Source organism: Corella eumyota, chromosome 4 (assembly GCF_963082875.1).
Source record: "Corella eumyota chromosome 4, kaCorEumy4.1, whole genome shotgun sequence".
Taxonomy (NCBI): Eukaryota; Metazoa; Chordata; class Ascidiacea; order Phlebobranchia; family Corellidae; genus Corella; species Corella eumyota.
The window spans coordinates 11,684,577-11,712,513 of record NC_137493.1 but is presented as its reverse complement, the minus strand read 5'-3'; the positions used below and the strand labels follow the sequence as shown (position 1 = coordinate 11,712,513).

Sequence of the window (27,937 nt, the reverse complement as noted above, 5' to 3'; positions counted from 1 at the left end):
ATTTTTAAAACCTTTGCAATAAAAATATACTAAATCAACTTACTAATTTAAGTTTTTATTATTGTGAGCCAAATCGAAAAATAATTCCAATTTTTTTAGATATTTAAATTTAAAAGTTGTTACTAAAATCTTAATAAAATCAACCGAAACCGTGCAGGATAGTTAAACATGCAAAAACCATTAACATTTTGTTGTTGTTGTTGATAAGCAAGTTGAAAATGTTTGCACACGATAATACAGACAAAAGGTTGGCAAAACTAAAGAAAATTTACCTTATTTATTTACCGGCCAATTTGGGTAGGGCTAAAATGAAGGTAAGAAAGAAATCGTAAAATAAAAACAGTCTACGTAGCGTAGAAGGAAAAATACATAGCAAAGTACATTACACGACAAGCCAATTTCACATTAAGGATACTGTACAACATTTTTTTTACATGAATAAGCACTATAAGGGTAGTTAGACATTAATACCAACCAAAAAAAGTTTTACATTTTCAGAAAATAAAAGCATACATTTACACACTGATAAAACTCAAAAAAAAATTTACATTTTAATTATATAAAAACATGCACGTTAAATTAGTAAGACTAACATGTTCTGTTATATAACATTAATTTTTTAGAATGACACAGGTTTTTGTTTGTACATATATTATAATAATTAGGTAACAGGATTTTACAGAAGTCCCTTAACATATTTTAGGTCCTTATTTTTTGTTTTTCCTCCCATTTAGATTATTGTTAAACCAATTAGCCGACCAAATATTGTTGCTACATTTAAATATAGCAAATTTCGCAAACAAGTAAGCATAATAAATATTAACAAGAAGAAGCAAAACATTCACACATGTAGCAATAAAAAGTGGATTTTAAAGTGTTGTTTATTTGAAAATTTAGAGTTTTTTCAGCAGGTTTAAGAATGGTGTCAAATTGCTTCGCAAGATTCTCACACATTTGTTCAAAATTTCGGGATGCACAAAAATATTTTGGAACATTTTTTCTGTTTTCGTTGTTTAGCAAATTTCATTTTCAAATTTTTAGATTTTTAATTTTTTTTAATTTTTTTTTTATATAGATTATAGTTGCCCGGTAACTATGCTGCTGATTAAGTGTTGGCTTAGCAGGTGTTCATACTTTAAAACCTATAAAGTAATTTTTGATACCCCAATCTATACCAAGTTAACTTCAGCAATTTAGGATGTTAAATGATTAAATTTGATGCATAATTAAGCCACCGATTGGTTTTTAACTTGGTATCGTTTGTAGCACCCTTCTTAAGAGCGATGCAACATGAATACAGTAGGAATTAAATTCCTTAAAGCATAGTATTCCAACCACTACAACACACTGGCAGTTACTTATAAAACAAAACCTTTTTTTTTAGCTAAACAAAATTATTATTACTCAATAACTAACTTACTTGTTGGTTTTAATTTCTTGCAAAGGAATCGAAGTCGTATTTTCAAGATTGTCTGATTGATTTGCTTCAATATCTGACTCTTTCTTTTTATTAAACCCGGGAAACTTAAACTTTTTCCAGATTGGTTGTTTTGGTTGTTCCTCTGGTGGTTTTATAATTTCTTTATCCACATCCAAACTAAATATATACAAATATTTAAAAAAAAAATATTAAAAATAAACATAATAAAAAGTGGCTGTAAGAAAAAAATTGTGAAAATTTTACAAAAGCTGTATAAAAGGTATATACAGACTTCTGCTGTACCAAAATTAAATTGGTTGACTTATTATAGTACAAATACAATCGCTCGTTCAAAAAAAAAATCTCGATAAGTTTGCCTTATCTGTATAATTTTCCAATTATTATTTATAATTATTTTATAATTTAAAGCATTAAACTACACTAAAATAAGATTACCTGTCACTAAAATTGGTTGTTGAATTTTGCTCTTCTCTTACTTTTCTAATAATATCGGAGCTAGCTTTGAACAATGTATAAAAAGAGTTTGTAAAATTTGACATATTTTCCTCCCTACTATCATTAATTGACTCCTGGTAACCAAAACCAGAATTTATATTTTCATCTGCCCATAATCTTCCTAACATTCTCCTAAAACTAGATGTAGACTCAGTTGTTTTACTGCTATCCTTTTCTAGTATACTAGATTCTATGTTTTGATCAATTTCATGTGATACATTACTATCCAAATCCTCCTTTAATTGCTCTGTAGAGTCAGCAGCGTCATTTTCAATTTCCTCATTTTCAATAGTACTAAATTTAGTTTCACTAATATTTTGGCCATCTTTGTTTAACTTAGTTTGGCTTATACCACTGGGCCTGATGCATTCACTTTCTAGATCTTTTAATCTTAATGTTTCGCTTTCGCTCTGATATTTGTTTTCTGAAAATTTACAATTTTCCTGAGATGATGTTAATATTTCTGACCACTTTACTTTCTGGTTTTTATTTCGTCTTCTTTTTCTTGACACTGAGCTTAGTATACTCTGTGTTTTTATTAAACTAAAAAACAACATAAATTAATTCTAAAAGATATTCTACGATTTATATTACCAAGTTTAGTATACTTATTTAAATACTTACTCTTTATTTTCTTTATCATCATTGTTGTCCGAAGTGGTTTGAACTTCATCTTGTGTCCACTTTGTTTTATTTGTTTCACCTTCTCCATTAAAAGTGTTACTCTCAAGAAGTGGATCGTCTTTTGTTAAACTTCTTTCCAAAGTATGAACCTGCAAAAATAAAATTTATTGATAATTATTAAAAAACATTTAAGCTTTTAATAAAAAAAAACTTAAAAAAAAAAATATAAAACAAAATAAAATGCTGTATATATATTATAGGGTATAATTTTCTAAACAGTTACTTTGACCCATTCTCGAGTTTCCTTTAGCAGTCTAGAATATTATATCAATTTTATTTGCTCAGTAATTATGCTGCTAGTACTGGCTCAGCAGGATTTTATACTGTTTATAGCGCCTTTCTCAAAGGCCCTACAGCATTAGAGCAGCGAGGATTAAACCCTAACCTCATAGTAATGTAGCAAGTGTTCTTACCATTTTTGTAAACTAAAATATAAAAACTGTAACTTCTAAACTTACCACATTATCATTTTCATTCTTTGGAATTATTTCTTTAGAAATTATATTTCTAAAAAAATAATAATAAATAATATACAAATATATATTATAAACATTAATTTTTATTTAAATTATCCATTTCAAATTTTATAAAACAATTTATTTTTTATAAAAGCTTTTACTTGTCTTTGGATTTCTTTTTAAAAACATTCTCAAGCAATGCTCTTGCATAGCCTTGACCTTAAATTTAATAAAAATTTAAGTTAACATTAAATTATTGTACCCTTTGGCTTTAAAAAATAAATTTACAACTAAAATTTATTAAATAAATTGTCTAATACATATTTTTTGTCTAATTCGTTAAAATTAGATAAATTTTGAAATAATCAGATAATGTTATTGACAGATTTTTTTTGTAAATATCTTTATTCTCGATGTGGGAAAGTCGAATGCGCGACTTATACATAGAGTAACATTAGTTACTACGACCGAGTCTCGAGTTGCCTGTGGCAGTTAGGAAAATAATATATTCTAATTGCCGGATAACTATACTGGTGATTAAGTGCTGGCTTAGCAGGAGTTCATACTGTTTCTAGCGCCTTACTACAGGGTACTACAGCATGAGATCAGTGGGGAATAAACCCACGACCTCATGTGTGTTGTAGCAAGTCAGTCTGGAAAGTAGGGCAGTTTTCGATCTCGTGCGTGCAAGCGTAAAAAAAAGCGTGACCGCGCGTGCACGCGTACTACGCTTTTCGGTCTACGCGTGATTTATGTTGGCGTGCTTTACTTAAATCTGGCTTAAATATACAAGGCGTCAGTATTGCGCGTGCTTTTCACCAAAAAAAATCTCGTGCGTGCACGCTGCCCTACTTTCCAGACTGGGTAGCAAGTGTTCTTGATCACCCTGCCGGCATACTACACAACACAATCTGACAGTTAATTTTGTTTTAACATAAAAACGTAAAAAATTTGAATCATTTAAGCATACTTTAATTAGCGCTCTAAGTTATAACACTATTAAACTATTGAAAAATTTAAAATTCATTTTTCAAATTTTAACTAAACGATACAAACAACAAACTTACTTTCTTCTGGCATCTTACAGATTGTAGCTTAACAATACCTTTTATCGAAAAACAAAAAAATAAAGCATTTTTCAAAACAGCTTGAAATAAAACAATAATAACTAATTTTCCGCATGGTGGTATGCAAGCAAACGTAAAAATTAATATGTTTATCCTCAATTAATCTATTTTTAGTAACGGAGTAAACGTTCAAAAAGTTATTTAATCGATAAAAAATAAGGTTTAAAAGCGTTTATTGGTAATTAAATAAAATCTTTATATATACTGTTATTTAATATATGTACATATTGAATAAAGATATATAAACTTTTGAACAACTAGTATAAAAAAACATACATGGATTTATTATAATAAACCAAAAAAAAAGTTAAAATTTTACCTATTTACTTTATTGATATAGTAACAGGCATTTGTTTAAAATTGGAATACAACATTGCAATTTTTATTCAACAAAAAGTATTTAACTACAATAAACAATCAAAAATTGAATTTTAACAAGTTTTTATTTTATTGATATAATAATATATATGTTTACAGTTTAAATGCTTAATATCGATCCTTAAATTTAAATAAACAACAAGAGTTATAATACAACAAGCAAATATAACTCCCTTTTTTTAATTAAACATTTTAGTCATAATTAAAACAGGTAATAGAAAGTTACATTTTTTATTAAAAAAAAATTATGCTAATTATAGTTCTAGAAATCAATTTTTTGATCATTTGGAGACCTTAACGAATGTTGTAAATAATACATTTATAATATCATTGTTAGTTCAATATAAAACTAAGCAATTAACAGGCATTTTTTAAAAGTTTGATTTCAATGAGTAATGTTTTACATAAAAGCAACTTTAAGGAGGATGACTATAAAGCCAATTTTATATTATTATTATCTGTTATTAATACTAAAATAGATCCATTTCAGCTTTCTAGTAATTTTGATTACTAGTTCTTATTTAAAAGTAAACACAAAATTAACGAAAAATAAACAAAGAAATTGATGTTAAATGTTTATGCAGGCTTGTTTAGGCTACTGTTTTTTTTTTAATGCATTTTATTTTTCTTAGCCTCTTTTTATTAACAGTCTTATTTACCTTTTATCTAAAAGACATATTTTCATAGTCGTTGCTTCTAGCAAACATTTCCTCATAGTCATTGTTTGTCTAAATCAAAAAAATTACATAGTGTGTTGTGCTTACTGGTCTAATAGTATATATTAATCCAATAAAACTTACATATATGATTTAAAAACATATTAAAACTTACAGGTGGTACATCATTGTTAAAACTGTACTGGTTAAGGGAATGTCCACTATCACTTGTATTAAATTGAGCTTGCATTTCTAAAAATATAGTTATGAAATGTTATAAATTTAACACAGAGTTGCATACTAAGCATTTTAAAACCAAAATTGTTACTACACATTAGTATAGTCAATAAAAAAGAGTTTATTTTGGTTCGGAAAATTCTATGGTTAGATGTTAAGTTTTGATTCTATATAAGACTGTAAAGTAAGCTGATTAATTAAAATATCCCACAACAAGTATGTGTACTTTGCAAATTGATTTGGAGAGGTTTATTCTTATTTGGAAGCATAGCTGTTTTCTAAAAAGAATGGCATTATTGTCATTATATTAATATTTATTTATTTTTAATATTTATTGCTGCTTAAAGTAAATGATATACTGTTTAAACCTTTATAGGTATGCCCAAATTCCTATTTTCTTCCACACTACAATTTGCATAATTTTGTATATCTAAAAAAAAGCCAGTAAATTTAATTCAAAAAATTACAGACAGAGCAGTACAAGCCATGCATTAACAACAAAAAAATAGGTGTTAATATGTTTTAAGAGTTTTTGGTCTTCTACAAAACATAACTACCTGGAGAACATGTTGGTTGTGATTGTAAAGTGACACCTTGGTTACTTAAAGCCATGATTGAAACCTAAATTATATCGCATTTATCAATATTTATTTTTGTATGATCTAATATTAACTGCTTTAGTTTACAAATTTAAATTTGTATAAGTAGTTTTCTATAAAGAATATAAAACTTTTAATATTTATTATACCTCCAAAATAAAATACCTGTTTAGAAATTGTGTTGGTTGTAAGTTCACTTGCTTTAGGGTTATATGCTACATAGGGCCTTTGAGCTAAAATTAATTAAAGGTTTACTTAATTAATATTTGCTAAGTCTCTTATTTATTAAATCCATTGCCTTTTATAATAAGCTGTTATATTGGTTTACAAGGTTATTATATTACATAAATAAATTTACTTCTCTTTTGATCAGGTTCCGTTTTCGTACTTTTTTTTATGGTTTTTTTTTGAGGTGGCACTACAATATTAAAAATAAATTTATGTTCTTTGTGTTTTACATTTATGCTTTATCAATAATTTGTCTAAATTATTAAATAACATCATCATATTTTACTGATGCAAAACTTTTTAACACATGAGTTTACCCACTTTTGTGGATTATAATAAGTTTTTTTGCAATAAAATACAAGGTGAATGAACAAATATGTGATCCCAAAATAGCAACCGGAATGTAAACCTCATATAAGTAACTTATTGTGTTGATTTTAATCATCATTTTATAATTTGTTGTTATGTTAAATGTTGGGGAAAACACAGTTATGTGATAAAGGCCTTGGTCCCGAGAAGTAACCTGAAAAAAAAACAATCTTTTTTCAAGACCTGTATTTTTGTTATAATTAAATTTACACAACCACACTGGAACTTTATATTTCTTTTAAATAAACACATGAAACGTTATTTTTATTATTACAAAACATACCTTGTTATTTACAAATTGTATGTAGTGTGTATTTTCTGTGTTGAACAAATTTAGATTGCTTTGCTGAATCATATGCCCAGTGTCTAGAAAAAGTTTTAAAAATTTATTAAATTTTAACTATAAAAATGCAATTAATGTCAACTAAAATTAATTAAAATAAACCTTGTTTATTCATTGAAATGTTTTTTAAACTAATTGCAGGGTTGGATTGAAATGTTATCTCACATTCTCCAATTAAGCCACCATACCAAACACAATTTTTAATTGAATTTGGTTGTGGTGGATCTAAAATAAGCATTTTAAAAAATAAATCACATTAAAGCTTAAAAGAACAATATTTTTTTCTAAAAACTATAAAAACACATTATGCATGTTATACATGTACAAACATTAGTCAAGACGAATTTAAACATTAGTCAAGACGATTTTTAAGATTTTAAAAAAAATGTTGTTGCAAAAGTCCTTTAATTAAATTTACATGAAATAGTTTTTACATGTTTAAGGTATTACATTTTGAAATTAATAAAAAATTTAAATTAATATACTTTTTATTTTATTAAACAAATTTAATTATGAATCATTGTTATTTTAACAAAAAAAATGTCCGTACATAAGATATTTAAGGTAGAACTGCTCTCAGATGAAAATAAAAATGTAGCATTTTCTGCTTTACATGTAACCCTCTTACTGTTAAAACTTGGTCCAAATGGAATATTCCATGACGCCTATAAAAGTAAGGCTTTTGTTAACCATTTTACTTAGTATATTAAATGATTTGTAGCAAAACAACAAAGTCAAATATTTTAAAAAGTAACTGTAATTATTAACATTTTGGGTATTTCTTGGTCCAGTTTCATCAATCATAGTTCCGTCAACAAACAGTTGGTAGTTGAGATATATTGAGTTGATATCTTGTAGTCTACACATTATTTCTGTAGGTTCCGTTGATTTGGTGATATTGGACATTTCAATGAAAATTTCAGAAACTTTAAAATAAATTATATTTAAAATAAGCATAATTTTGTGTAAACTTTCTATAAAATGCTTTTATTTTTTTCAATTGTGAAAAATAATTGATACATTAAAACTATTAATGTTTTGTAGTTTAAACAAAAAAATTTACATTCTACGCAGAGCAAGTCTTCTAGGTTTTGCCATCTTGAATTCGCCAGACATAAAGTTGTTGTTGACAAGTGTCGAGATCCATTTTTATGATACAAAGTTCCTTTATTTAAGCATGCAAAGGTCCCAGTTGACAAATGGTTTGTTGATGATGAATTAACATACAAATTGTGGTTAAGCTTTGTTGTACAATCTAAAATGAAAAAAAATTTAAAAAAAAATTAAAAAAAAAACTTTACCAACTTTAATAAACTAACTGGCTAAAAATGGTTACCTATAGTTAGATTGGCAACACTGCAAGAGGACCCATAATAGTAATAATAGCAGTGTCGTAGGTTTGCTTCTTTAAGTGAAAAGTTAATATGGGCATCAATAGTATATGACATTTCTACACAACTGTTATTAATGTATTTGCAAGAAGTTGAGTAGAATGATTCTCTGCTATTTAAATTTTCACACGTAGTTTTAGAATAAATGTAATCAGAAATGGAAGAATTTGTTTGACTAGTGTTGGTAGTTAGGCGTAACTCCCATGAAGATGAGAAAAAAGCTCCATTACAAATTTGTTGAGTGTATATTAGACTATTTTTTTCGGATCTCCATTCTCCAATTCCTGAATAGTAAGAGTAAATATTGGTTTAAATGTATTTCAGGTATATAAAAGTGCCGTTGAATTAGTTTTATACAAGTTATAAAGTATGTATCTAAATATTTAGTTAATATGTAAAAACTTACCATGAACTAAACTAGCATGCTGTTGAAGCACAAGCAACAAAAATATTGAAGATATCATTTAATATATTTTTTTATCTATTTCAGCAGTAATAAATTATAATAGTTCTAATCTTTACTTTTATTGAACTGTGTGAATATCAGTTTATATACACCACATTGATTACTAATATAGAACCTTGCAACATAAATACGTCAGTAATGTGTAGGGGGTGCATTTCTCTAATCAAATAGATTACAAGGAATAACTTTTAGTATATATTTCTTACCTAACTTAACACCCACAGGGTTACAGTAATATTGGCAATAGAATAAACAATGCATTTGAACACATTTTGCATCCTACATTTTGTTTCACATCCTACATTCATTTATTTTGTAATCTTGTTATATCTGTATGTGGATGTGCAAATGTGTAGTATCTTGTTGTTTTAACACACAAAGTAATTATTTAAATATATATTAAAAAATAAATTAGTCAAATATAAGGTCATAAATAATGGAACTAAATTTTAAAAAATAATTTTTTTTTTCTTAAACATATTTTTTTTTGTTAGCATGTTTTTATTGTACTAAAAGGTGATCGTTAAAAATGTAAAAACAAAACATCAACCAAAATATTAAATCAAACCTAATTTTTAAACATGTCTTTACATTTTTTTTTAACATAATCAACAATCGTTAAAGTTTTAAAGCTTAATATTACAAATCTTTAGGTTTAAATAAATTAACTTTTATTTATAAGTTATACCTAAATTTAAAAATTTTTAATACCAATGTTTCGCAAACAACTTTAAAGAATCAACCAATAATAAAAATAATGCCAAAAATGTTTTGAAATTGAGGATTGGAAACCCCAATAAATATAAGTTTTGTTGTTTTAAGTAATTTTTTGTTGTTTTGTTTTAAGTAAAAAAAATTTTAATGCATAAAGCCCCTGTTGTTACTTTATATTTATTATTACCAAATAATGTAAGCTATTTAATTTAACGGCTCAAAAATAATTTTATTAATGCATGGGCAAACACTGTGTTATACATGCACATGTTCAATGACCAAGCCTTGTAAACAAATAAATACTAACAGACTCATATGGTTTTAAAATTTAGAAATGTTAAAACGAATATTAAATTGAAAGAATATATATCACAACCAGGCAACTTTTTAAAGTTTTTGCAATTAATATATACTAAACAAGTTTACTAATCCAAAATTTTTATTATTGTGAGCCAAATTCGAAAAACAATTCCAATTTTTCTTTAAATATTTAAATTTAAAAGGCATATTAAAATCTTAATAAAATCAACCAAAACCGTGCAGGGTATATTTAAACATGCAAAAACCATTAACATTTTGTCGTTGTTGTTGATAAGCAAGACGAAAATGTTTGCACACGATAATACAGACAAAAAGTTGGCAAAACTAAAGAAAATTTACCTTATTTATTTACCGGCCAATTTGGGTAGGGCTAAAATAAAGGTAAGAAAGAAATCATAAAATAAAAACAGTCTACATAGCGTAGAAGGAAAAATACATAGCAAAGTACATTACACGACAAGCCAATTTCACATTAAGGATACTGTACAACATTTTTTTTACATGAATAAGCACTATAAGGGTAGTTAGACATTAATACCAACCAAAAAAAGCTTTACATTTTCAGAAAATAAAAGCATACGTTTACACACTGATAAAACTCAAAAAAAAATTTACATTTTAATTATATAAAAACATGCACGTTAAATTAGTAAGACTAACATGTTCTGTTATATAACATTAATTTTTTAGAATGACACAGGTTTTTGTTTGTACATATATTGTAATAATTAGGTAACAGGATTTTACAGAAGTCCCTTAACATATTTTAGGTCCTTATTTTTTGTTTTTCCTCCTATTTAGATTATTGTTAAACCAATTAGCCGACCAAATATGATTGCTACATTTAAATATAGCAAATTTCGCAAACAAGTAAGCATAATAAATATTAACAAGAAGAAGCAAAACATTCACACATGTAGCAATAAAAAGTGGATTTTAAAGTGTTGTTTATTTGAAAATTTAGAGTTTTTTCAGCAGGTTTAAGAATGGTGTCAAATTGCTACGCAAGATTCTCACACATTTGTTCAAAATTTCGGGATGCACAAAAATATTTTGGAACATTTTTTCTGTTTTCGTTGTTTAGCAAATTTCATTTTCAAATTTTTAGATTTTTAATTTTTTTTTAATTTTTTTTTTTATATAGATTATAGTTGCCCGGTAACTATGCTGCTGATTAAGTGTTGGCTTAGCAGGTGTTCATACTTTAAAACCTATAAAGTAATTTTTGATACCCCAATCTATACCAAGTTAACTTCAGCAGTTTAAGATGTTAAATGATTAAATTTGATGCATAATTAAGCCACCGATTGGTTTTTAACTTGGTATCGTTTGTAGCACCCTTCTTAAGAGCGATGCAACATGAATACAGTAGGAATTAAATTCCTTAAAGCATAGTATTCCAACCACTACAACACACTGGCAGTTACTTATAAAACAAAACATTTTTTTTTAGCTAAACAAAATTATTATTACGCAATAACTAACTTACTTGTTTGTTTTAATTTCTTGCAAAGGAATCGAAGTCGTATTTTTAAGATTGTCTGATTTATTTGCTTCAATATCTGACTCTTTCTTTTTATTAAACCCGGGAAACTTAAACTTTTTCCAGATTGGTTGTTTTGGTTGTTCCTCTGGTGGTTTATAATTTCTTTATCCACATCCAAACTAAATATATACAAATATTTAAAAAAAATATATTAAAAATAAACATAATAAAAAGTGGCTGTAAGAAAAAAATTGTGAAAATTTTACAAAAGCTGTATAAAAGGTATATACAGACTTCTGCCGTACCAAAATTAAATTGGTTGACTTATTATAGTACAATTACAATCGATCGCTCAAAAAAAAAATAAAGTTCGAAAAGTTGGCCTTTTACGATATATATAAAATTAACAGATAAAAACTGCCTAATCTGTATAATTTTCCAATTATTATTTATAATTATTTTATGATTTAAAGCATTAAACTACACTGAAATAAGATTACCTGTCACTAAAATTGGTTGTTGAATTTTGCTCTTCTTTTACTTTTCTAATTATATCGGAGCTAGCTTTGAACAATGTATAAAAAGAGTTTGTAAAATTTGACGTATTTTCCTCCCTACTATCATTAATTGACTCCTGAGAACCATAACCAGAATTTATATTTTCATCTGCCCATAATCTTCCTAACATTCTCCTAAAACTAGATGTCACTTGTTTTACTGCTATCCTTAGAGTCACTTGTTTTACTGCTATCCTTCTCTAGGATACTAGAGTCTATGTTTTGATTAATTTTATGTGATACATTACTATCAAAATCCTCGTTATTTTGTTCTGTAGAGTCAGCAGTGTCATTTTCAATTTCCTCATTTTCAATAGTACTAAATTTAGTATCGCTAATATTTTGGGCATCTTTGTTTAACTTAGTTTGGCTTATACCACTAGGCCTAATGCATTCACTTTCTAGATTTTGAAAAAATTTACAATTTTCCTGAGATGATGTTAATATTTCTGACCACTTTACTTTCTGGTTTTTATTTCCTCTCCTTTTTCTTGACACTGAGCTTAGTATACTCTGTGTTTTTTATAAACTAAAAAACAATATAAATTAACTCTACAAGATATTTTACGATTTATATTACCAAGCTTAGTATACTTTAAAACAAATTTAAATACTTACTCCTTATTTTCTTTATCATCATTGTTGTCCGAAGTGGTTTGAACTTCATCTTGTGTCCACTTTGTTTTATTTGTTTCACCTTCTCCATTAAAAGTGTTACTCTCAAGAAGTGGATCGTCTTTTGTTAAACTTCTTTCCAGAGTATGAACCTGCAAAAATAAAATTTATTGATAAATACTAAAAAACATTTAAACTTTTAATAAAAAAAAACTTAAAAAAATATAAAACAAAATAAAATGCTGTATATATATTATAAGGGTATAATTTTCTAAACAGTTACTTTGACCCATTCTCGAGTTTCCTTTAGCAGTCTAGAATATTATATCAATTTTATTTGCTCAGTAATTATGCTGCTATTACTGGCTAAGCAGGATTTTATACTCTTTATAGCGCCTTTCTCAAAGGCCCTACAGCATTAGAGCAGCGAGGATTAAACCCTAACCTCATAGTAATGTAGCAAGTGTTCTTACCATTTTTGTAACTTAAAATATAAAAACTGTAACTTCTAAACTTACCACATTATCATTTTCATTCTTTGGAATTATTTCTTTAGAAATTATATTTCTAAAAAAATAATAATAAATAATATACAAATATATATTATAAACATTAATTTTTATTTAAATTATCCATTTCAAATTTTATAAAACAATTTATTTTTTATAAAAGCTTTTACTTGTCTTTGGATTTCTTTTTAAAAACATTCTCAAGCAAGGCTCTTGCATAGCCTTAACCTTAAATTTAATAAAAATTTAAGTTAACATTAAATTATTGTACCCTTTGGCTTTAAAAAATAAATTTACAACTAAAATTTATTAATTAATTTGTCTAATACAGATTTTTTTGTAAATATCTTTATTCTCGATGTGGGAAAGTCGAATGCGCGACTTAAACATAGAGTAACATTAGTTACTACGACCAAGTCTCGAGTTGCCTGTGGCAGTTAGGAAAATAATATATTCTAATTGCCGGATAACTATACTGGTGATAAAGTGCTGGCTTAGCAGGAGTTCATACTGTTTCTAGCGCCTTACTACAGGGTACTACAGCATGAGATCAGTGGGGAATAAACCCACGACCTCATGTGTAAAATTTAAAAATTGACACGGCAAAAGAAAGATAACATGTTCTTGCACATTATTATTAAACAAAATATATTAATTTACTGCTTATTTTGTTTCAAATACTGTCTAAAAAACTGTATATAACTACGCGAAAATAAAATTTCTCGCGGTAATTAAAATGCCAAATCTCCGCTGTTTTGAAAAAAAAAATTTGGCCGAAGTGTCTTGGCCGAAGTGTCCGGGGGCCGAAGTGTCTGGTTACCCCGGCATACGAATGCCAGACACTTCGGCCCCCGGACACTTCGGCCAAGACACTTCGGCCAAAATTTTTTTTTCAAAACAGCGGGGATTTTGCATTTTAATTACCGCAATAAATTTTATTTTCGCGTAGTTATATACAGTTTTTTAGACAGTATTTGAAACAAAATAAGCAGTAAATTAATATTTTATTTTAATAATAATGTGCAAGAACATGTTATCTTTCTTTTGCCGTGTCAATTTTTTAATTTTACTAACTAAAACCTATAAAAAACTAATTTTGAAAGCGCGCGCTTTTAGGTAATGATATCTCGTATTTTGCCAAATAGTCCCGCCTTTCCAAACAATATTTGAAGAAAATAGAGGATTAATTTTTTGTTTTTTACACTGAGGATTATGCATAAATATGTTATCTTTCTTTTCCCGTGTCAATTTTTTAATTTCACAAACTAAAACCTATAAAAAACTAATTTTAAAAGCGCGCGCTTTTAGGTGACACAAGACGATGCAATATAATATCACGTATTTTGCGAAATAGAGCCGTCTTTCCAAACGATATTTGAAGAAAATAGATCATTAATTAATCATTTTTTACACTGAGGAATGTGCATAAATATGTTATTAGTTATTGCCTGTGTTAATGTATATAAATTTATATACTAAAACACAAAGAATAAAACGAACGTAACAACTAATAAAAACTTTTACATATACTGTACTTTATGCAAAATTTTATTTTGAATATCGGTAAAATATGGTCTTACGCTGACTTTATACACGGGAATTTCATCGCCGACTCCCCGCCGTTTTTTTGCAGGACAAATCTTTTGGCAACTCTTTAAACGTTTTATTCTTTGTGTTTTAGTATATAAATTTATATACATTAACACGGGCAATAACTAATAACATATTTATGCACATTCCTCAGTGTAAAAAATGATTAATTAATAATCTATTTTCTTCAAATATCGTTTGGAAAGACGGCTCTATTTCGCAAAATACGTGATATTATATTGCATCGTCTTGTGTCACCTAAAAGCGCGCGCTTTTAAAATTAGTTTTTTATAGGTTTTAGTTTGTAAAATTAAAAAATTGACACGGGAAAAGAAAGATAACATATTTATGCATAATCCTCAGTGTAAAAAACAAAAAATTAACGCTCTATTTTCTTCAAATATTGTTTGGAAAGGCGGGACTATTTGGCAAAATACGAGATATCATTACCTAAAAGCGCGCGCTTTCAAAATTAGTTTTTTATAGGTTTTAGTTAGTAAAATTAATAAATTGACACGGCAAAAGAAAGATAACATGTTCTTGCACATTATTATTAAAATAAAATATTAATTTACTGCTTATTTTGTTTCAAATACTGTCTAAAAAACTGTATATAACTACGCGAAAATAAAATTTATTGCGGTAATTAAAATGCAAAATCCCCGCTGTTTTGAAAAAAAAATTTTGGCCGAAGTGTCTTGGCCGAAGTGTCCGGGGGCCGAAGTGTCTGGTTACCCCGGCATACTACACAACACAGTCTAACAGTTAATTTTGTTTTGTTACAGATAACATAAAAACGTAAAAAATTTGAATCATTTAAGCATACTTTAATTAGCGCTCTAAGTTATAACACTATTAAACTATTGAAAAATTTAAAATTCATTTTTCAAATTTAACTAAACGATACAAACAACAAACTTACTTTCTTCTGGCATCTTACAGATTGTAGCTTAACTTGGTTTAGCTAAAGATATTATTGAGCAGGTACTACATAGTCTAAATTTTAAGCTTTGTTTTTTAAAACATGTTTAAATTTATTTACATTATTTAACAATACCTTTTATCGAAAAACAAAAAAATAAAGCATCTTTCAAAACAGCTTGAAATAAAACAATAATAACTTATGTTCCGCATGGTGGTATGCAAGCAAACGTAAAAATTAATATGTTTATCCTCAATTAATCTATTTTTAGTAACGGAGTAAATGTTCAAAAAGTTTTTTAATCGATAAAAAATAAGGTTTAAGAGCGTTTATTGGTAATTAAATAAAATCTTTATATATACTGTTATTTAATATATGTACATATTGAATAAAGATATATAAACTTTTGAACAACTAGTATAAAAAAACATACATGGATTTATTATAATAAACCAAAAAAAAAGTTAAAATTTTACCTATTTACTTTATTGATATTGTAACAGGCATTTGTTTAAAATTGGAATACAACATTGCAATTTTTATTCAACAAAAAGTATTTAACTACAATAAACAATCAAAAATTGAATTTTAACAAGTTTTTATTTTATTGATGTAATAATATACATATGTTTACAGTTTAAATGCTTAATATCGATCCTTAAATTTAAATAAACAACAAGAGTTATAATACAACAAGCAAATATAACTTCCTTTTTTTAATTAAACATTTTAGTCATAATTAAAACAGGTAATAGAAAGTTACATTTTTAGATAAAAAAAAGATTATGCTGATTATAGTTCTAACAATCATTTTTTTGATCATTTGGAGACCTTAAAGAATGTTGTAAATAATACATTTATAATATCATTGTTAGCTCAATATAAAACTAAGCAATTAACAGGCATTTTTTAAAAGTTTGATTTCAATGAGTAATGTTTTACATAAAAGCAACTTTAAGGAGGATGACTATAAAGCCAATTTTATATTATTATTATCTGTTATTAATACTAAAATAGATCCATTTCAGCTTTCTAGTAATTTTGATTACTAGTTCTTATTTAAAAGTAAACACAAAATTAACGAAAAATAAACAAAGAAATTGATGTTAAATGTTTATGCAGGCTTGTTTAGGCTACTGTTTTTTTTTGAATGTATTTTATTTTTCTTAGCCTCTTTTTATTAACAGTCTTATTTACCTTTTACCTAAAAGACATATTTTCATAGTCGTTGCTTCTAGCAAACATTTCCTCATAGTCATTGTTTGTCTAAATCAAAAAAATTACATAGTGTGTTGTGCTTACTGGTCTAATAGTATATATTAATCCAATAAAACTTGCATATATGATTTAAAAACATATTAAAACTTACAGGTGGTACATCATTGTTAAAACTGTACTGGTTAAGGGAATGTCCACTATCACTTGTATTAAATTGAGCTTGCATTTCTAAAAATATAATTATGGAGTGTTATAAATTTAACACAGAGTTGTATACTGAGCATGTTAAAACCCAAAATTGTAACTACACATTAGCATAGTTAATAAAAAAGAGTTTATTTTGGTTCAGAAAATTCTATGTTTAGATGTTAAGTTTTGATTCTATATAAGACTGTAAAGTAAGCTGATTAATTCAAATATCCCACAACAAATATGTGTACTTTGCAAGTTGTTTTGGAGAGGTTTATTCTTATTTGGAAGCATAGCTGTTTTCTAAAAAGAATGACATTATTGTCATTATATTAATATTTATTTATTTTTAATATTTATTGCTGCCCAAAGTGAATGATATACTGTTTAAACCTTTATAGGTATGCCCAAATTCCTATTTTCTTCCACACTACAATTTGCATAATTTTGTATATCTAAAAAAAGAAAGCCAGTAAATTTAATTCAAAAAACGACAGACAGAGCAGTACAAGCCATGCATTAACAACAAAAAATAACTATGTTAATGTGTTTTGAAGATTTTGGTCTTCAACAAAATCTAACTACCTGAAGAACATGTTGGTTGTGATTGTGAAGTGACAGCTTGGTTACTTAAAGCCATGATTGAAACCTAAATTATATCACATGAATCAATATTTATTTTTGTAATATCAAATAATAACCGCTTTAGTTAACAAATTTAAATTTGTATTAGTAGTTTTTTATAAAGAATATAAAACTTATAAAATTTATTATTACTTCAAAATAAAAAAATAAAATACCTGTTTAGAAATTGTGTTGGTTGTAAATTCACTTGCTTTATGGTTATATGCTACATAGGGCCTTTGAGCTAAAATTAATTAAAGGTTTACTTAATTAATATTTGCCAAGTCTCTTATTTATTAAATCCAATGCCTTTAGTTGTTATTGGTTTACAGGGTCAATATATTACATAAATAAATTTACTTCTCTCTTGATCAGGTTCCGTTTTCGTACTCTTTTTTATCGTCGTTTTTTGAGGGGGCACTGCAATATTAAAAATAAATTTATGTTTTTTTGTGTTTTACACTTATGCTTTATCAATAATTTGTCTGAATTATTAAATAACATTATCATATTTTACTGATGCAACTTTTTAACACATTGGTTCACCCACCTTTGTAGATTATATTAAGTTTTTTTGCAATAAAATACAAGGTGAATGAACAAATAATTGAACCCAAAATAGCAACCGGAATGTAAACCTCATATAAGTAACTTATTGTGTTGATCTTAATCATCATTTCATAATTTGTTGTTATGTTAAATGTTGGGGAAAACACTGTTATGTGATAAAGGCCTTGGTCCTGAGAAGTAACCTAAAGAAAAAAACTTTTTTTTTTAAACCTGTATTTTTGTTATAATTAAATTTACATGACTACACTGGAATTTTACATTTCTTTTAAATAAACAAACAAAACATCATTTTTATTATTACAAAACATACCTTTTTATTTACAAATTTTATGTAGTGTGTATTTTCTGTGTTGAACAAATTTAGATTGCTTTGCTGAATCATATGCCCAGTGTCTAGAAAAAGTTTTAAAAATTAATTAAATTTTAACTATAAATATGCAATTAATGTCAACTAAAATTAATTGAAATAAACCTTGTTTGATTATTGAAATGTTTTCTAAACTAATTGCAGGGTTGGATTGAAATGTTATCTCACAATCTCCAATTAAGTCAACATACCAAACACAATTTTTAATTGAAGTTGGTTGTGGAGGATCTAAAATAAGCATTTAAAAAAATTAATCATCTAAACCTTAAAAAAACATTATTTTTTCTTTATAAAAACACATTATGCATGTTGTACTGGTACAAACATTAGTCATGACAATTTTAAACCGAAAAGTTATTGCAAAAGACCTTTACCTATATTTACATGAATTAGCTTTTATATTTTTAAGCTATTACATTTTAAAATAACAATTTTGCTTATAAAAAATTTAAATTACTTCTTATTTATTAAACAAATTTAATTATAAATCATTGTTATTTTAACAAAAAAATGTTCGTACATAAGATATTTAAAGTTGAACTGCTTTCAGATGAAAACAAAAATGTAGCATTTTCTGCTTTGCATGTTACCCTCTTATTGTTAAAAGTTGGTCCAAATGGAATATTCCATGACACCTACAAAAGTAAGGAATTTGTTAACAATTTAAAGTGTAAAATGAAATGCTTTGTTGCTCAAACATTAGAAAGTGACAGTTATAAAACAAATATTTGCAATAACTTACATTTTGAGCATTTTTTGGTCCAGTTTCATCAATCATAACTCCGTCAACAAACAGTTGGTAGTTGAGATATATTGAGTTGATATCTTGAAGTCTACAATTTATTTCTGTAGGTTCTGTTGTTTTGGTGATATTGGGCAATTCAATTACAATTTCAAAAACTATAGAATAAATAATATTTTAAATAGGCATAATTTTGTGTAAATTCTATATAAAATGCTTTTGCTTATTTTAACTGTAAAAAATAATTGATACAATATAATTAATATTGTTTTGTAGTTTAAATAATAAATTTTTACATTCTATGCATAGCAAATCTTCTAAATTTTGCCATCTTGAATTAGCCAGGCATAAAGTTGTTGTTGACAAGTGTTGAGATCCATTTTTATGATACAAAGTTCCATTATTTAAGCATACAAAGGTTCCAGTTGACAAATGCTTTGTTGATAACGAATTTACTTGCACATTGTGGTTAAGCTTTGCTGAACAATCTAAAATGAAAAAAAAAAATATTAAAATAATTAAAAAAACTTTACCAACTAAATAAAAAATTAGTAAACAGTGCTTTTATTAATCGCTGTGCTAAGTTTTGTTATTCTGTTTTTCTTTATACAATAAAAAATCTTGTTTTATATAAATAATTAAAAATTATTCTAAAACTTGTTGCAAAAAGTTTAAATAGCAACAAAAAGTTTAAAAAGCAGTTTATTTTAAGATCTAAATAGCAGTTTACTAAACTAACTGGCTAAAAATGGGTACCTATGGTTAGATTAGCAACATTGCAAAAAGACAAATAGAAATAGTACTCATAGCAGTGTCGTAGGTTTGCTTCTTCAAGTGAAATATTAATATGGGCATCAATAGTATATGACACATATGCACAGCTGTTATTAATATACATGCAGGACGTTGAATAAAATGATTCTCGTTTATTTAGATTTTCACAATTAGTTTTAGAATATATGCGGTCTGAAAGATAAGAAATTTGTTGGCTGGTGTTGTTAACGGTTAAGCTTAACCACCAGTAGGATGATAATCCAAATGAATACAAATATCTATGACAAACTTGTTGAATGTATGTCAAGCCATTTTTTTCAGATGTCCACTCTCCAATACCTAGTAAATAATACTAATTTTTAATTTTAAAATATATTTAAAGTATAACGTGCTGCCGACTTGGTTTTAATATGTCAAACTTATAGGTTATATAATCTAATAATTTTTTTACATGTAGAAACTTACCACTAACTAAACTAGCATTTTGTTGAAGTATAATCAATAAAAATATAAAAGATAGCATTTAATATAATTTTGATTTTTCTTGCTTTTTTAGTAGCAGTAATAAATTTAAATTGTTCTAATTTTCATGTATAAAAGAACAGTGTTAATAACAGCTTATATTCACCACACTAATTACTAATATACAGTTTTATACACCACATTTATTACTAACCTTGCAACACAAATATGCTAGTAATGTGTAGGAGGGTGCATTTTTCTATTTAAATAGATCACAAAGAATTACCTTAGTAATTATTGCTTACCTAATTTAACACCCACAGCGATCAGTTATATAAGCAATAGAATAAACATTGCATTTGAACACATTTTGCATCCTACATTTTGTTTCACATCCTACATCTATTTATTTTATAATCTTGTCAATTTTATGTGGATATTCAAATATGACAATTCTTTTTTATTAACACACACGGTAACTATGCAAATAGATTAAAAATAATAAATAAGTCAAATATAAAGTCCTAAATGATTAAATTTATTGGTTAAAAAGGTTAAATTAAAAAAAATAATATATTTTAATAAACAAAAAAGTATATTGTAAGCATGTTTTTACTATACTGATATCAAAATAGGTAAATTTTCAAAATTTGATAACAAAATATCAAACCTTGAACCTTTAATTACTTATAATAAATAATCACACCTAGGTTTTTAACATGATTTTTTACTTTTTTTGTTAACATGATAAATAATTGTTAAAGTTTCAAGGCTTAACAATACCAATCTTGAGGCTTTAATTAACAAAATTCTATTAATTAGTAATACCTAAATTAAAATAAATTTTCTTATGCCAAGGTTTTGTAAACAATTTTATAGAATCGACCCATGATAAAAATAATACACAAAGTGTTTCGAAATCAAGGATTTCAAATCCAAAACAATATAGTTTTGCCATTTTTAGTAATCTTAAAGTTTACAATATTAACATTTTACAGGAACAAATCGCAGTATAATATTTTTATGTATAAAAAATATAAATTTGTAACTCTTTGGTTGTCTTTTTTTCATAATCATATTTATTAATACCAAACGACCCAAGCTAATAAATTCTTGCTCAACAATAACTTTATTGATGCATGGGTGAACACTATGTCAGACATGCACAACAATGTTCAATGACTGAACCTTGTAACTAAATAAATCCTGACATACTATAAGGTTTTAATGGTCAATCCAGTAAAGTTTAAAAGAAAATATTAAAATTAAAGAACATAGCCTAAGTGACTACTACTCAATTTTTTAAAGCTTTTGCAATAAATATAAACTAAATCAGTTTACTAATTCAAAATTTTTATTTTTATAAGCCAAATTCGAAAAAAACTTCCAATTTTTTTGAATATTTAAATTTAAAAGTTGTTATTAAAATCTTAATAAAATCAACCAAAACCGTGCAGGGTATTTAAACATGCAAAAACCATTAACATTTTGTTGTTGTTGTTGATAAGCAAGACGAAAATGTTTGCACACGATAATACAGACAAAAAGTTGGCAAAACTAAAGAAAATTTACCTTATTTATTTACCGGCCAATTTGGGTAGGGCTAAAATAAAGGTAAGAAAGAAATCATAAAATAAAAACAGTCTACGTAGCGTAGAAGGAAAAATACATAGCAAAGTACATTACACGACAAGCCAATTTCACATTAAGGATACTGTACAACATTTTTATACACGAATAAGCACTATAAGGGTAGTTAGACATTAATACCAACCAAAAAAAGCTTTACATTTTCAGAAAATAAAAGCATACATTTACACACTGATAAAACTCAAAAAAAAATTTACAATTTAATTATATAAAAACATGCACATTAAATTAGTAAGACTAACATGTTCTGTTATATAACATTAATTTTTTAGAATGACACAGGTTTTTGTTTGTACATATATTGTAATAATTAGGTAACAGGATTTTACAGAAGTCCCTTAACATATTTTAGGTCCTTATTTTTTGTTTTTCCTCCTATTTAGATTATTGTTAAACCAATTAGCCGACCAAATATGATTGCTACATTTAAATATAGCAAATTTCGCAAACAAGTAAGCATAATAAATATTAACAAGAAGAAGCAAAACATTCACACATGTAGCAATAAAAAGTGGATTTTAAAGTGTTGTTTATTTGAAAATTTAGAGTTTTTTCAGCAGGTTTAAGAATGGTGTCAAATTGCTACGCAAGATTCTCACACATTTGTTCAAAATTTCGGGATGCACAAAAATATTTTGGAACATTTTTTCTGTTTTCGTTGTTTAGCAAATTTCATTTTCAAATTTTTAGATTTTTAATTTTTTTTTAATTTTTTTTTTTATATAGATTATAGTTGCCCGGTAACTATGCTGCTGATTAAGTGTTGGCTTAGCAGGTGTTCATACTTTAAAACCTATAAAGTAATTTTTGATACCCCAATCTATACCAAGTTAACTTCAGCAGTTTAAGATGTTAAATGATTAAATTTGATGCATAATTAAGCCACCGATTGGTTTTTAACTTGGTATCGTTTGTAGCACCCTTCTTAAGAGCGATGCAACATAAATACAGTAGGAATTAAATTCCTTAAAGCATAGTATTCCAACCACTACAACACACTGGCAGTTACTTATAAAACAAAACATTTTTTTTTAGCTAAACAAAATTATTATTACGCAATAACTAACTTACTTGTTTGTTTTAATTTCTTGCAAAGGAATCGAAGTCGTATTTTCAAGATTGTCTGATTTATTTGCTTCAATATCTGACTCTTTCTTTTTATTAAACCCGGGAAACTTAAACTTTTTCCAGATTAGTTGTTTTGGTTGTTCCTCTGGTGGTTTATAATTTCTTTATCCACATCCAAACTAAATATATACAAATATTTAAAAAAAATATATTAAAAATAAACATAATAAAAAGTGGCTGTAAGAAAAAAATTGTGAAAATTTTACAAAAGCTGTATAAAAGGTATATACAGACTTCTGCCGTACCAAAATTAAATTGGTTGACTTATTATAGTACAATTACAATCGATCGCTCAAAAAAAAAATAAAGTTCGAAAAGTTGGCCTTTTACGATATATATAAAATTAACAGATAAAAACTGCCTAATCTGTATAATTTTCCAATTATTATTTATAATTATTTTATGATTTAAAGCATTAAACTACACTGAAATAAGATTACCTGTCACTAAAATTGGTTGTTGAATTTTGCTCTTCTTTTACTTTTCTAATTATATCGGAGCTAGCTTTGAACAATGTATAAAAAGAGTTTGTAAAATTTGACGTATTTTCCTCCCTACTATCATTAATTGACTCCTGAGAACCATAACCAGAATTTATATTTTCATCTGCCCATAATCTTCCTAACATTCTCCTAAAACTAGATGTAGAGTCACTTGTTTTACTGCTATCCTTCTCTAGGATACTAGAGTCTATGTTTTGATTAATTTTATGTGATACATTAATATCAAAATCCTCGTTATTTTGTTCTGTAGAGTCAGCAGTGTCATTTTCAATTTCCTCATTTTCAATAGTACTAAATTTAGTATCGCTAATATTTTGGGCATCTTTGTTTAACTTAGTTTGGCTTATACCACTAGGCCTAATGCATTCACTTTCTAGATCTTTTAATCTTAATGTTTCGCTCTGATATTTGCTTTCTGAAAATTTACAATTTTCCTGAGATGATGTTAATATTTCTGACCACTTTACTTTCTGGTTTTTATTTCCTCTCCTTTTTCTTGACACTGAGCTTAGTATACTCTGTGTTTTTATTAAACTAAAAAACAACATAAATTAACTCTACAAGATATTTTACGATTTATATTACCAAGCTTAGTATACTTTAAAATAAATTTAAATACTTACTCTTTATTTTCTTTATCATCATTGTTGTCCGAAGTGGTTTGAACTTCATCTTGTGTCCACTTTGTTTTATTTGTTTCACCTTCTCCATTAAAAGTGTTACTCTCAAGAAGTGGATCGTCTTTTGTTAAACTTCTTTCCAGAGTATGAACCTGCAAAAATAAAATTTATTAATAAATATTAAAAAACATTTAAACTTTTAATAAAAAAAATCTTAAAAAAAATATATAAAACAAAAAAAAATGCTGTATATATATTATAAGGGTATAATTTTCTAAACAGTTACTTTGACCCATTCTCGAGTTTCCTTTAGCAGAATATTATATCAATTTTATTTGCTCAGTATTTATGCTGCTAGTACTGGCTCAGCAGGATTTTATACTGTTTATAGCGCCTTACTCAAAGGCCCTACAGCATTAGAGCAGCGAGGATTGAACCCTAACCTCATGGTAATGTAGCAAGTGTTCTTACCATTTTTGTAAACTAAAATATAAAAACCGTAACTTCTAAACTTACCACATTATCATTTTCATTTTTTGGAATTATTTCTTTAGAAATTATATTTCTAGAAAAATAATAATAAATAATATAATATTATAAACATTAATTTTTATTTAATTTATTTATTTTTAATTTTATATATATATAAAACAATTTATTTTTTATAAAAACTTTTACTTGTCTTTGGATTTCTTTTTAAAAACATTTTCAAGCAATGCTCTTGCATAGCCTTGACCTTAAATTTAATAAAAATTTAAGTTAACATTAAATTATTGTACCCTTTGGCTTTAAAAAATAAATTTACAACTAAAATTTATTAAATAATTTGTCTAATACATATTTTTTGTCTAATTCGTTAAAATTAGATAAATTTTTAAATAATCAGATAATATTATTGACAGATTTTTTTTTGTATATATCTTTATTCTCGATGTGGGAAAGTGGAATGCGCGACTTAAACATAGAGTAACATCAGTTACTACGACCGAGTCTCGAGTTGCCTGTGGCAGTTAGGAAAATAATAAATTCTAATTGCCGGATAACTATACTGGTGATTAAGTGCTGGCTTAGCAGGAGTTCATACTGTTTTTAGCGCCTTACTACAGGGTACTACAGCATGAGATCAGTGGGGAATAAACCCACAACCTATGTGTGTTGTAGCAAGTGTTCTTGATGGGGACCAGAAGTTTCGGCCGTGAGAAGCTTCGGCCTGCAAAAAATGCGGGGGGTGGGTGACGAAATTGCCGCATAAAATGTCAGTTTAAGACCATATTTTACCGATATTCAAAACAAAATTTGACAAAAAGTATAATACATAAAAAAATTTTAATAAGTTGTTCCGATAAATATATATGTTAGTTTTTAGAATATTTTTTTTTTTTAAATTTTTGTTTCACAAATGTATTTTTAAAACGGATTGATGACGGACGCTTATGGCCTGCACAATTTTTCATCTAACTGCGGGAAGTCCACGGCGTAAAGCCCGCGTTTGAAGTCAACGTAAGACCGTATTTCATCAAATTTCAAAATAAAATTTGACAAAAAGTATATTATATAAAAAAAATTTAATTGGTAGTTACGATAAATATATATGTTAGTTTTTAGAATATTTATTTTTTTAAAGATTATTGTCTTAAAAACGTAATTTTAAAACGGATTAAAGACGGGCGCTTATGGCTTGCAAAATTTACTTTCGACCTGCGTAATTTTTATCTATCTGCGGGAATCCACGACATAATCCCTGCGTTTGATGTAAGACCGTATTTTATCGAAATTTAAATTAAAATTTGACAAAAAGTATAACATATGTAAAAATTTTAATTTGTTGTTACCTTAATGACATATGTTAGTTTTAAGAACATTTTTTTAAGGCTGATGTTTCAAAAACTAATTTTAAACCGGGTTAAAGACAAGTTCTTAAGACCTTTAAAATTTAACGCGCTCTTGGGCTGCGAAATTTTAATTTTACTGATTTACAATATTTTACAGATATTTAAAATATAATTTTGCAATAAGTACAATCTATAAACAAATTTTGTGTGGTTTTAAAACTTAAGATTTATCTTAGTTTAACTGTTCCTTTAATGATTTATATATCAAAAACTAAATTTGGAACGGAGAAGATTTTGCCCTAAGTCATTAGTTTTCAACATGTAAAAATTGTTTTCAATAAATCAAATTTTGGTATTTGTAAATTAGTATTTTTTTTTTTTTAATATAATTTTAAGTTTTAGTTTTTTTTAAAACAAGGTTGTTTTTTTGTAAATAAAGTTTGTTTTTTGTTAAGTAATTGTATTTTTTTTAAATTAAATTTTGGTTTATATAAAACAAATTTAGGATTTTTTGTTTGTTTTTAGTTTTAATGGTTTAAGAGTTTTCGGTTTGCTATTTAGCACCAAATTTAAAATATAAAGCTGGTATAAGCTGAATTTTTAGTTAAAGGTATATGCGGGCTTTATGCCGCAGACTTCCCGCAGTTCGATCGAAGATTTTACAGGTTGAATGTAAATTTTGCAAGCCATAAGCGCCCGTCTTTAATCTATTTTAAAAATATGTTTTTGGGAAAAAAATCTTTAAAACAATAAATATTTTAAAAACTAACATATATATTTATCGTGCCAACCAATTAAATTTTTTTTATATACTATACTTTTCGTCAAATTTTATTTTCAGTTTTGATAAAATACGGCCTTACGTTAACATCAAACGCGGGCTTTACGCTGTGGACTTTCCGCAGTTTGATGAAAAATTGTGCAGGCCATAAGCGCCCGTCATCAATCCGTTTTAAAAATACATTTGTGAAACAAAAATTTTAAAAAAAATAAATATTCTAAAAACTAACATATACATTTTTCGTAACAACTTTTTAAATTTTTTTTATGTATAATACTTTTTGTCAAATTTTGATTTGAATATAGGTAAAATATGGTCTTAAACTGACATTTTACGGGCAATTTCGTCACCGACCCCCCGCGTTTTTTGCAGGCCGAACCTTCTGGCCGAAGCTTCTGGCAACCTTCTTGATCACCCTGCCGGCATACTACACAGTCTGACAGTTAATTTTGTTTTGTTACGGATAACATAAAAACGTAAAAAAGTGCAATTTGAATCATTTGAGCATACTTTAATTAGCGCTCTAAGTTATAACACTATTAAACTATTGAAAAATTTAAAATTCATTTTTCAAATTTAACTAAACGTTACAAACAACAAACTTACTTTCTTCTGGCATCTTTTAGATTGTAGCTTAACTTGGTTTAGCTAAAGATATTATTGAGCACAAACTACATAGTCTAAACTTTAAGCTTTGTTTTTTAAAACATGTTTAAATTTAATTACATTATTTAACAATGCCTTTCATCGAAAAACAACAAAATAAAGCATCTTTCAAAACAGCTTGAAATAAAACAATAATAACTATTTTTCCGCATGGTGGTATGCAAGCAAACGTAAAAGTTAGTATGTTTATCCTCAATTAATCTATTTTTAGTAACGGAGTAAACG

General features: G+C 26.6%; 5 protein-coding genes across 10 annotated transcripts; all 5 read right to left on the bottom strand.

The window, feature by feature from the left end:
• Nucleotides 1–34: 34 nt before the first annotated feature.
• On the bottom strand, nucleotides 35–4,211 carry LOC145750361 (uncharacterized). 4 transcript variants are annotated; one of them, XM_082566378.1, is made up of 6 exons: nucleotides 4,146–4,211; nucleotides 3,240–3,297; nucleotides 3,079–3,127; nucleotides 2,561–2,709; nucleotides 1,421–1,597; nucleotides 35–1,000 (listed from the first exon to the last, which is right to left on the bottom strand). In XM_082566378.1, the coding sequence occupies exons 1-6, from the start codon at nucleotides 4,156–4,158 to the stop codon at nucleotides 820–822; spliced, it is 627 nt and encodes a 208-aa protein (XP_082422504.1). In that variant the 5' UTR covers nucleotides 4,159–4,211; the 3' UTR covers nucleotides 35–819. The 4 variants fall into 4 exon arrangements, with proteins under 4 accessions (XP_082422504.1, XP_082422506.1, XP_082422505.1 ...); XM_082566380.1 differs by having other exon boundaries at nucleotides 857–1,347; nucleotides 4,146–4,209; XM_082566379.1 differs by having other exon boundaries at nucleotides 857–1,337; nucleotides 4,146–4,209.
• An 856-nt stretch (nucleotides 4,212–5,067) lies between these two features.
• Nucleotides 5,068–9,040, bottom strand: LOC145750427 (uncharacterized). Its single transcript, XM_082566465.1, has 15 exons — nucleotides 8,813–9,040; nucleotides 8,352–8,690; nucleotides 8,079–8,270; nucleotides 7,784–7,941; nucleotides 7,566–7,680; nucleotides 7,118–7,240; nucleotides 6,956–7,038; nucleotides 6,625–6,826; nucleotides 6,434–6,493; nucleotides 6,241–6,308; nucleotides 6,034–6,097; nucleotides 5,845–5,906; nucleotides 5,703–5,754; nucleotides 5,415–5,491; nucleotides 5,068–5,311 (listed from the first exon to the last, which is right to left on the bottom strand). The coding sequence occupies exons 1-15, from the start codon at nucleotides 8,868–8,870 to the stop codon at nucleotides 5,246–5,248; spliced, it is 1,719 nt and encodes a 572-aa protein (XP_082422591.1). The 5' UTR covers nucleotides 8,871–9,040; the 3' UTR covers nucleotides 5,068–5,245.
• A 710-nt stretch (nucleotides 9,041–9,750) lies between these two features.
• LOC145750840 (uncharacterized) lies at nucleotides 9,751–15,599 on the bottom strand. Its single transcript, XM_082566913.1, has 6 exons — nucleotides 15,587–15,599; nucleotides 13,245–13,296; nucleotides 13,084–13,132; nucleotides 12,569–12,717; nucleotides 11,397–11,572; nucleotides 9,751–10,974 (listed from the first exon to the last, which is right to left on the bottom strand). Exons 1-6 carry the CDS (start codon nucleotides 15,597–15,599, stop codon nucleotides 10,868–10,870), a joined length of 546 nt encoding a protein of 181 aa, XP_082423039.1. The 3' UTR covers nucleotides 9,751–10,867.
• A 779-nt stretch (nucleotides 15,600–16,378) lies between these two features.
• LOC145750059 (uncharacterized) lies at nucleotides 16,379–20,674 on the bottom strand. Its single transcript, XM_082565983.1, has 15 exons — nucleotides 20,536–20,674; nucleotides 20,053–20,409; nucleotides 19,593–19,784; nucleotides 19,297–19,454; nucleotides 19,075–19,189; nucleotides 18,660–18,782; nucleotides 18,498–18,580; nucleotides 18,168–18,369; nucleotides 17,978–18,037; nucleotides 17,794–17,861; nucleotides 17,579–17,642; nucleotides 17,387–17,448; nucleotides 17,245–17,296; nucleotides 16,956–17,032; nucleotides 16,379–16,852 (listed from the first exon to the last, which is right to left on the bottom strand). The coding sequence occupies exons 1-15, from the start codon at nucleotides 20,591–20,593 to the stop codon at nucleotides 16,787–16,789; spliced, it is 1,737 nt and encodes a 578-aa protein (XP_082422109.1). The 5' UTR covers nucleotides 20,594–20,674; the 3' UTR covers nucleotides 16,379–16,786.
• A 1,202-nt stretch (nucleotides 20,675–21,876) lies between these two features.
• Nucleotides 21,877–27,790, bottom strand: LOC145750060 (uncharacterized). Of its 3 annotated transcripts, none has more exons than XR_014283662.1 (6): nucleotides 27,653–27,790; nucleotides 25,112–25,169; nucleotides 24,950–24,998; nucleotides 24,437–24,585; nucleotides 23,254–23,429; nucleotides 21,877–22,975 (listed from the first exon to the last, which is right to left on the bottom strand). XR_014283662.1 is itself a non-coding variant. In XM_082565984.1 (5 exons), exons 1-5 carry the CDS (start codon nucleotides 27,663–27,665, stop codon nucleotides 23,375–23,377), a joined length of 324 nt encoding a protein of 107 aa, XP_082422110.1. In that variant the 5' UTR covers nucleotides 27,666–27,790; the 3' UTR covers nucleotides 21,877–23,374. The 3 variants fall into 3 exon arrangements, 1 of the variants encoding a protein (XP_082422110.1); XR_014283663.1 differs by having other exon boundaries at nucleotides 21,877–22,831; XM_082565984.1 differs by having other exon boundaries at nucleotides 21,877–23,429.
• Between the last annotated feature and the right edge of the window lie 147 nt (nucleotides 27,791–27,937).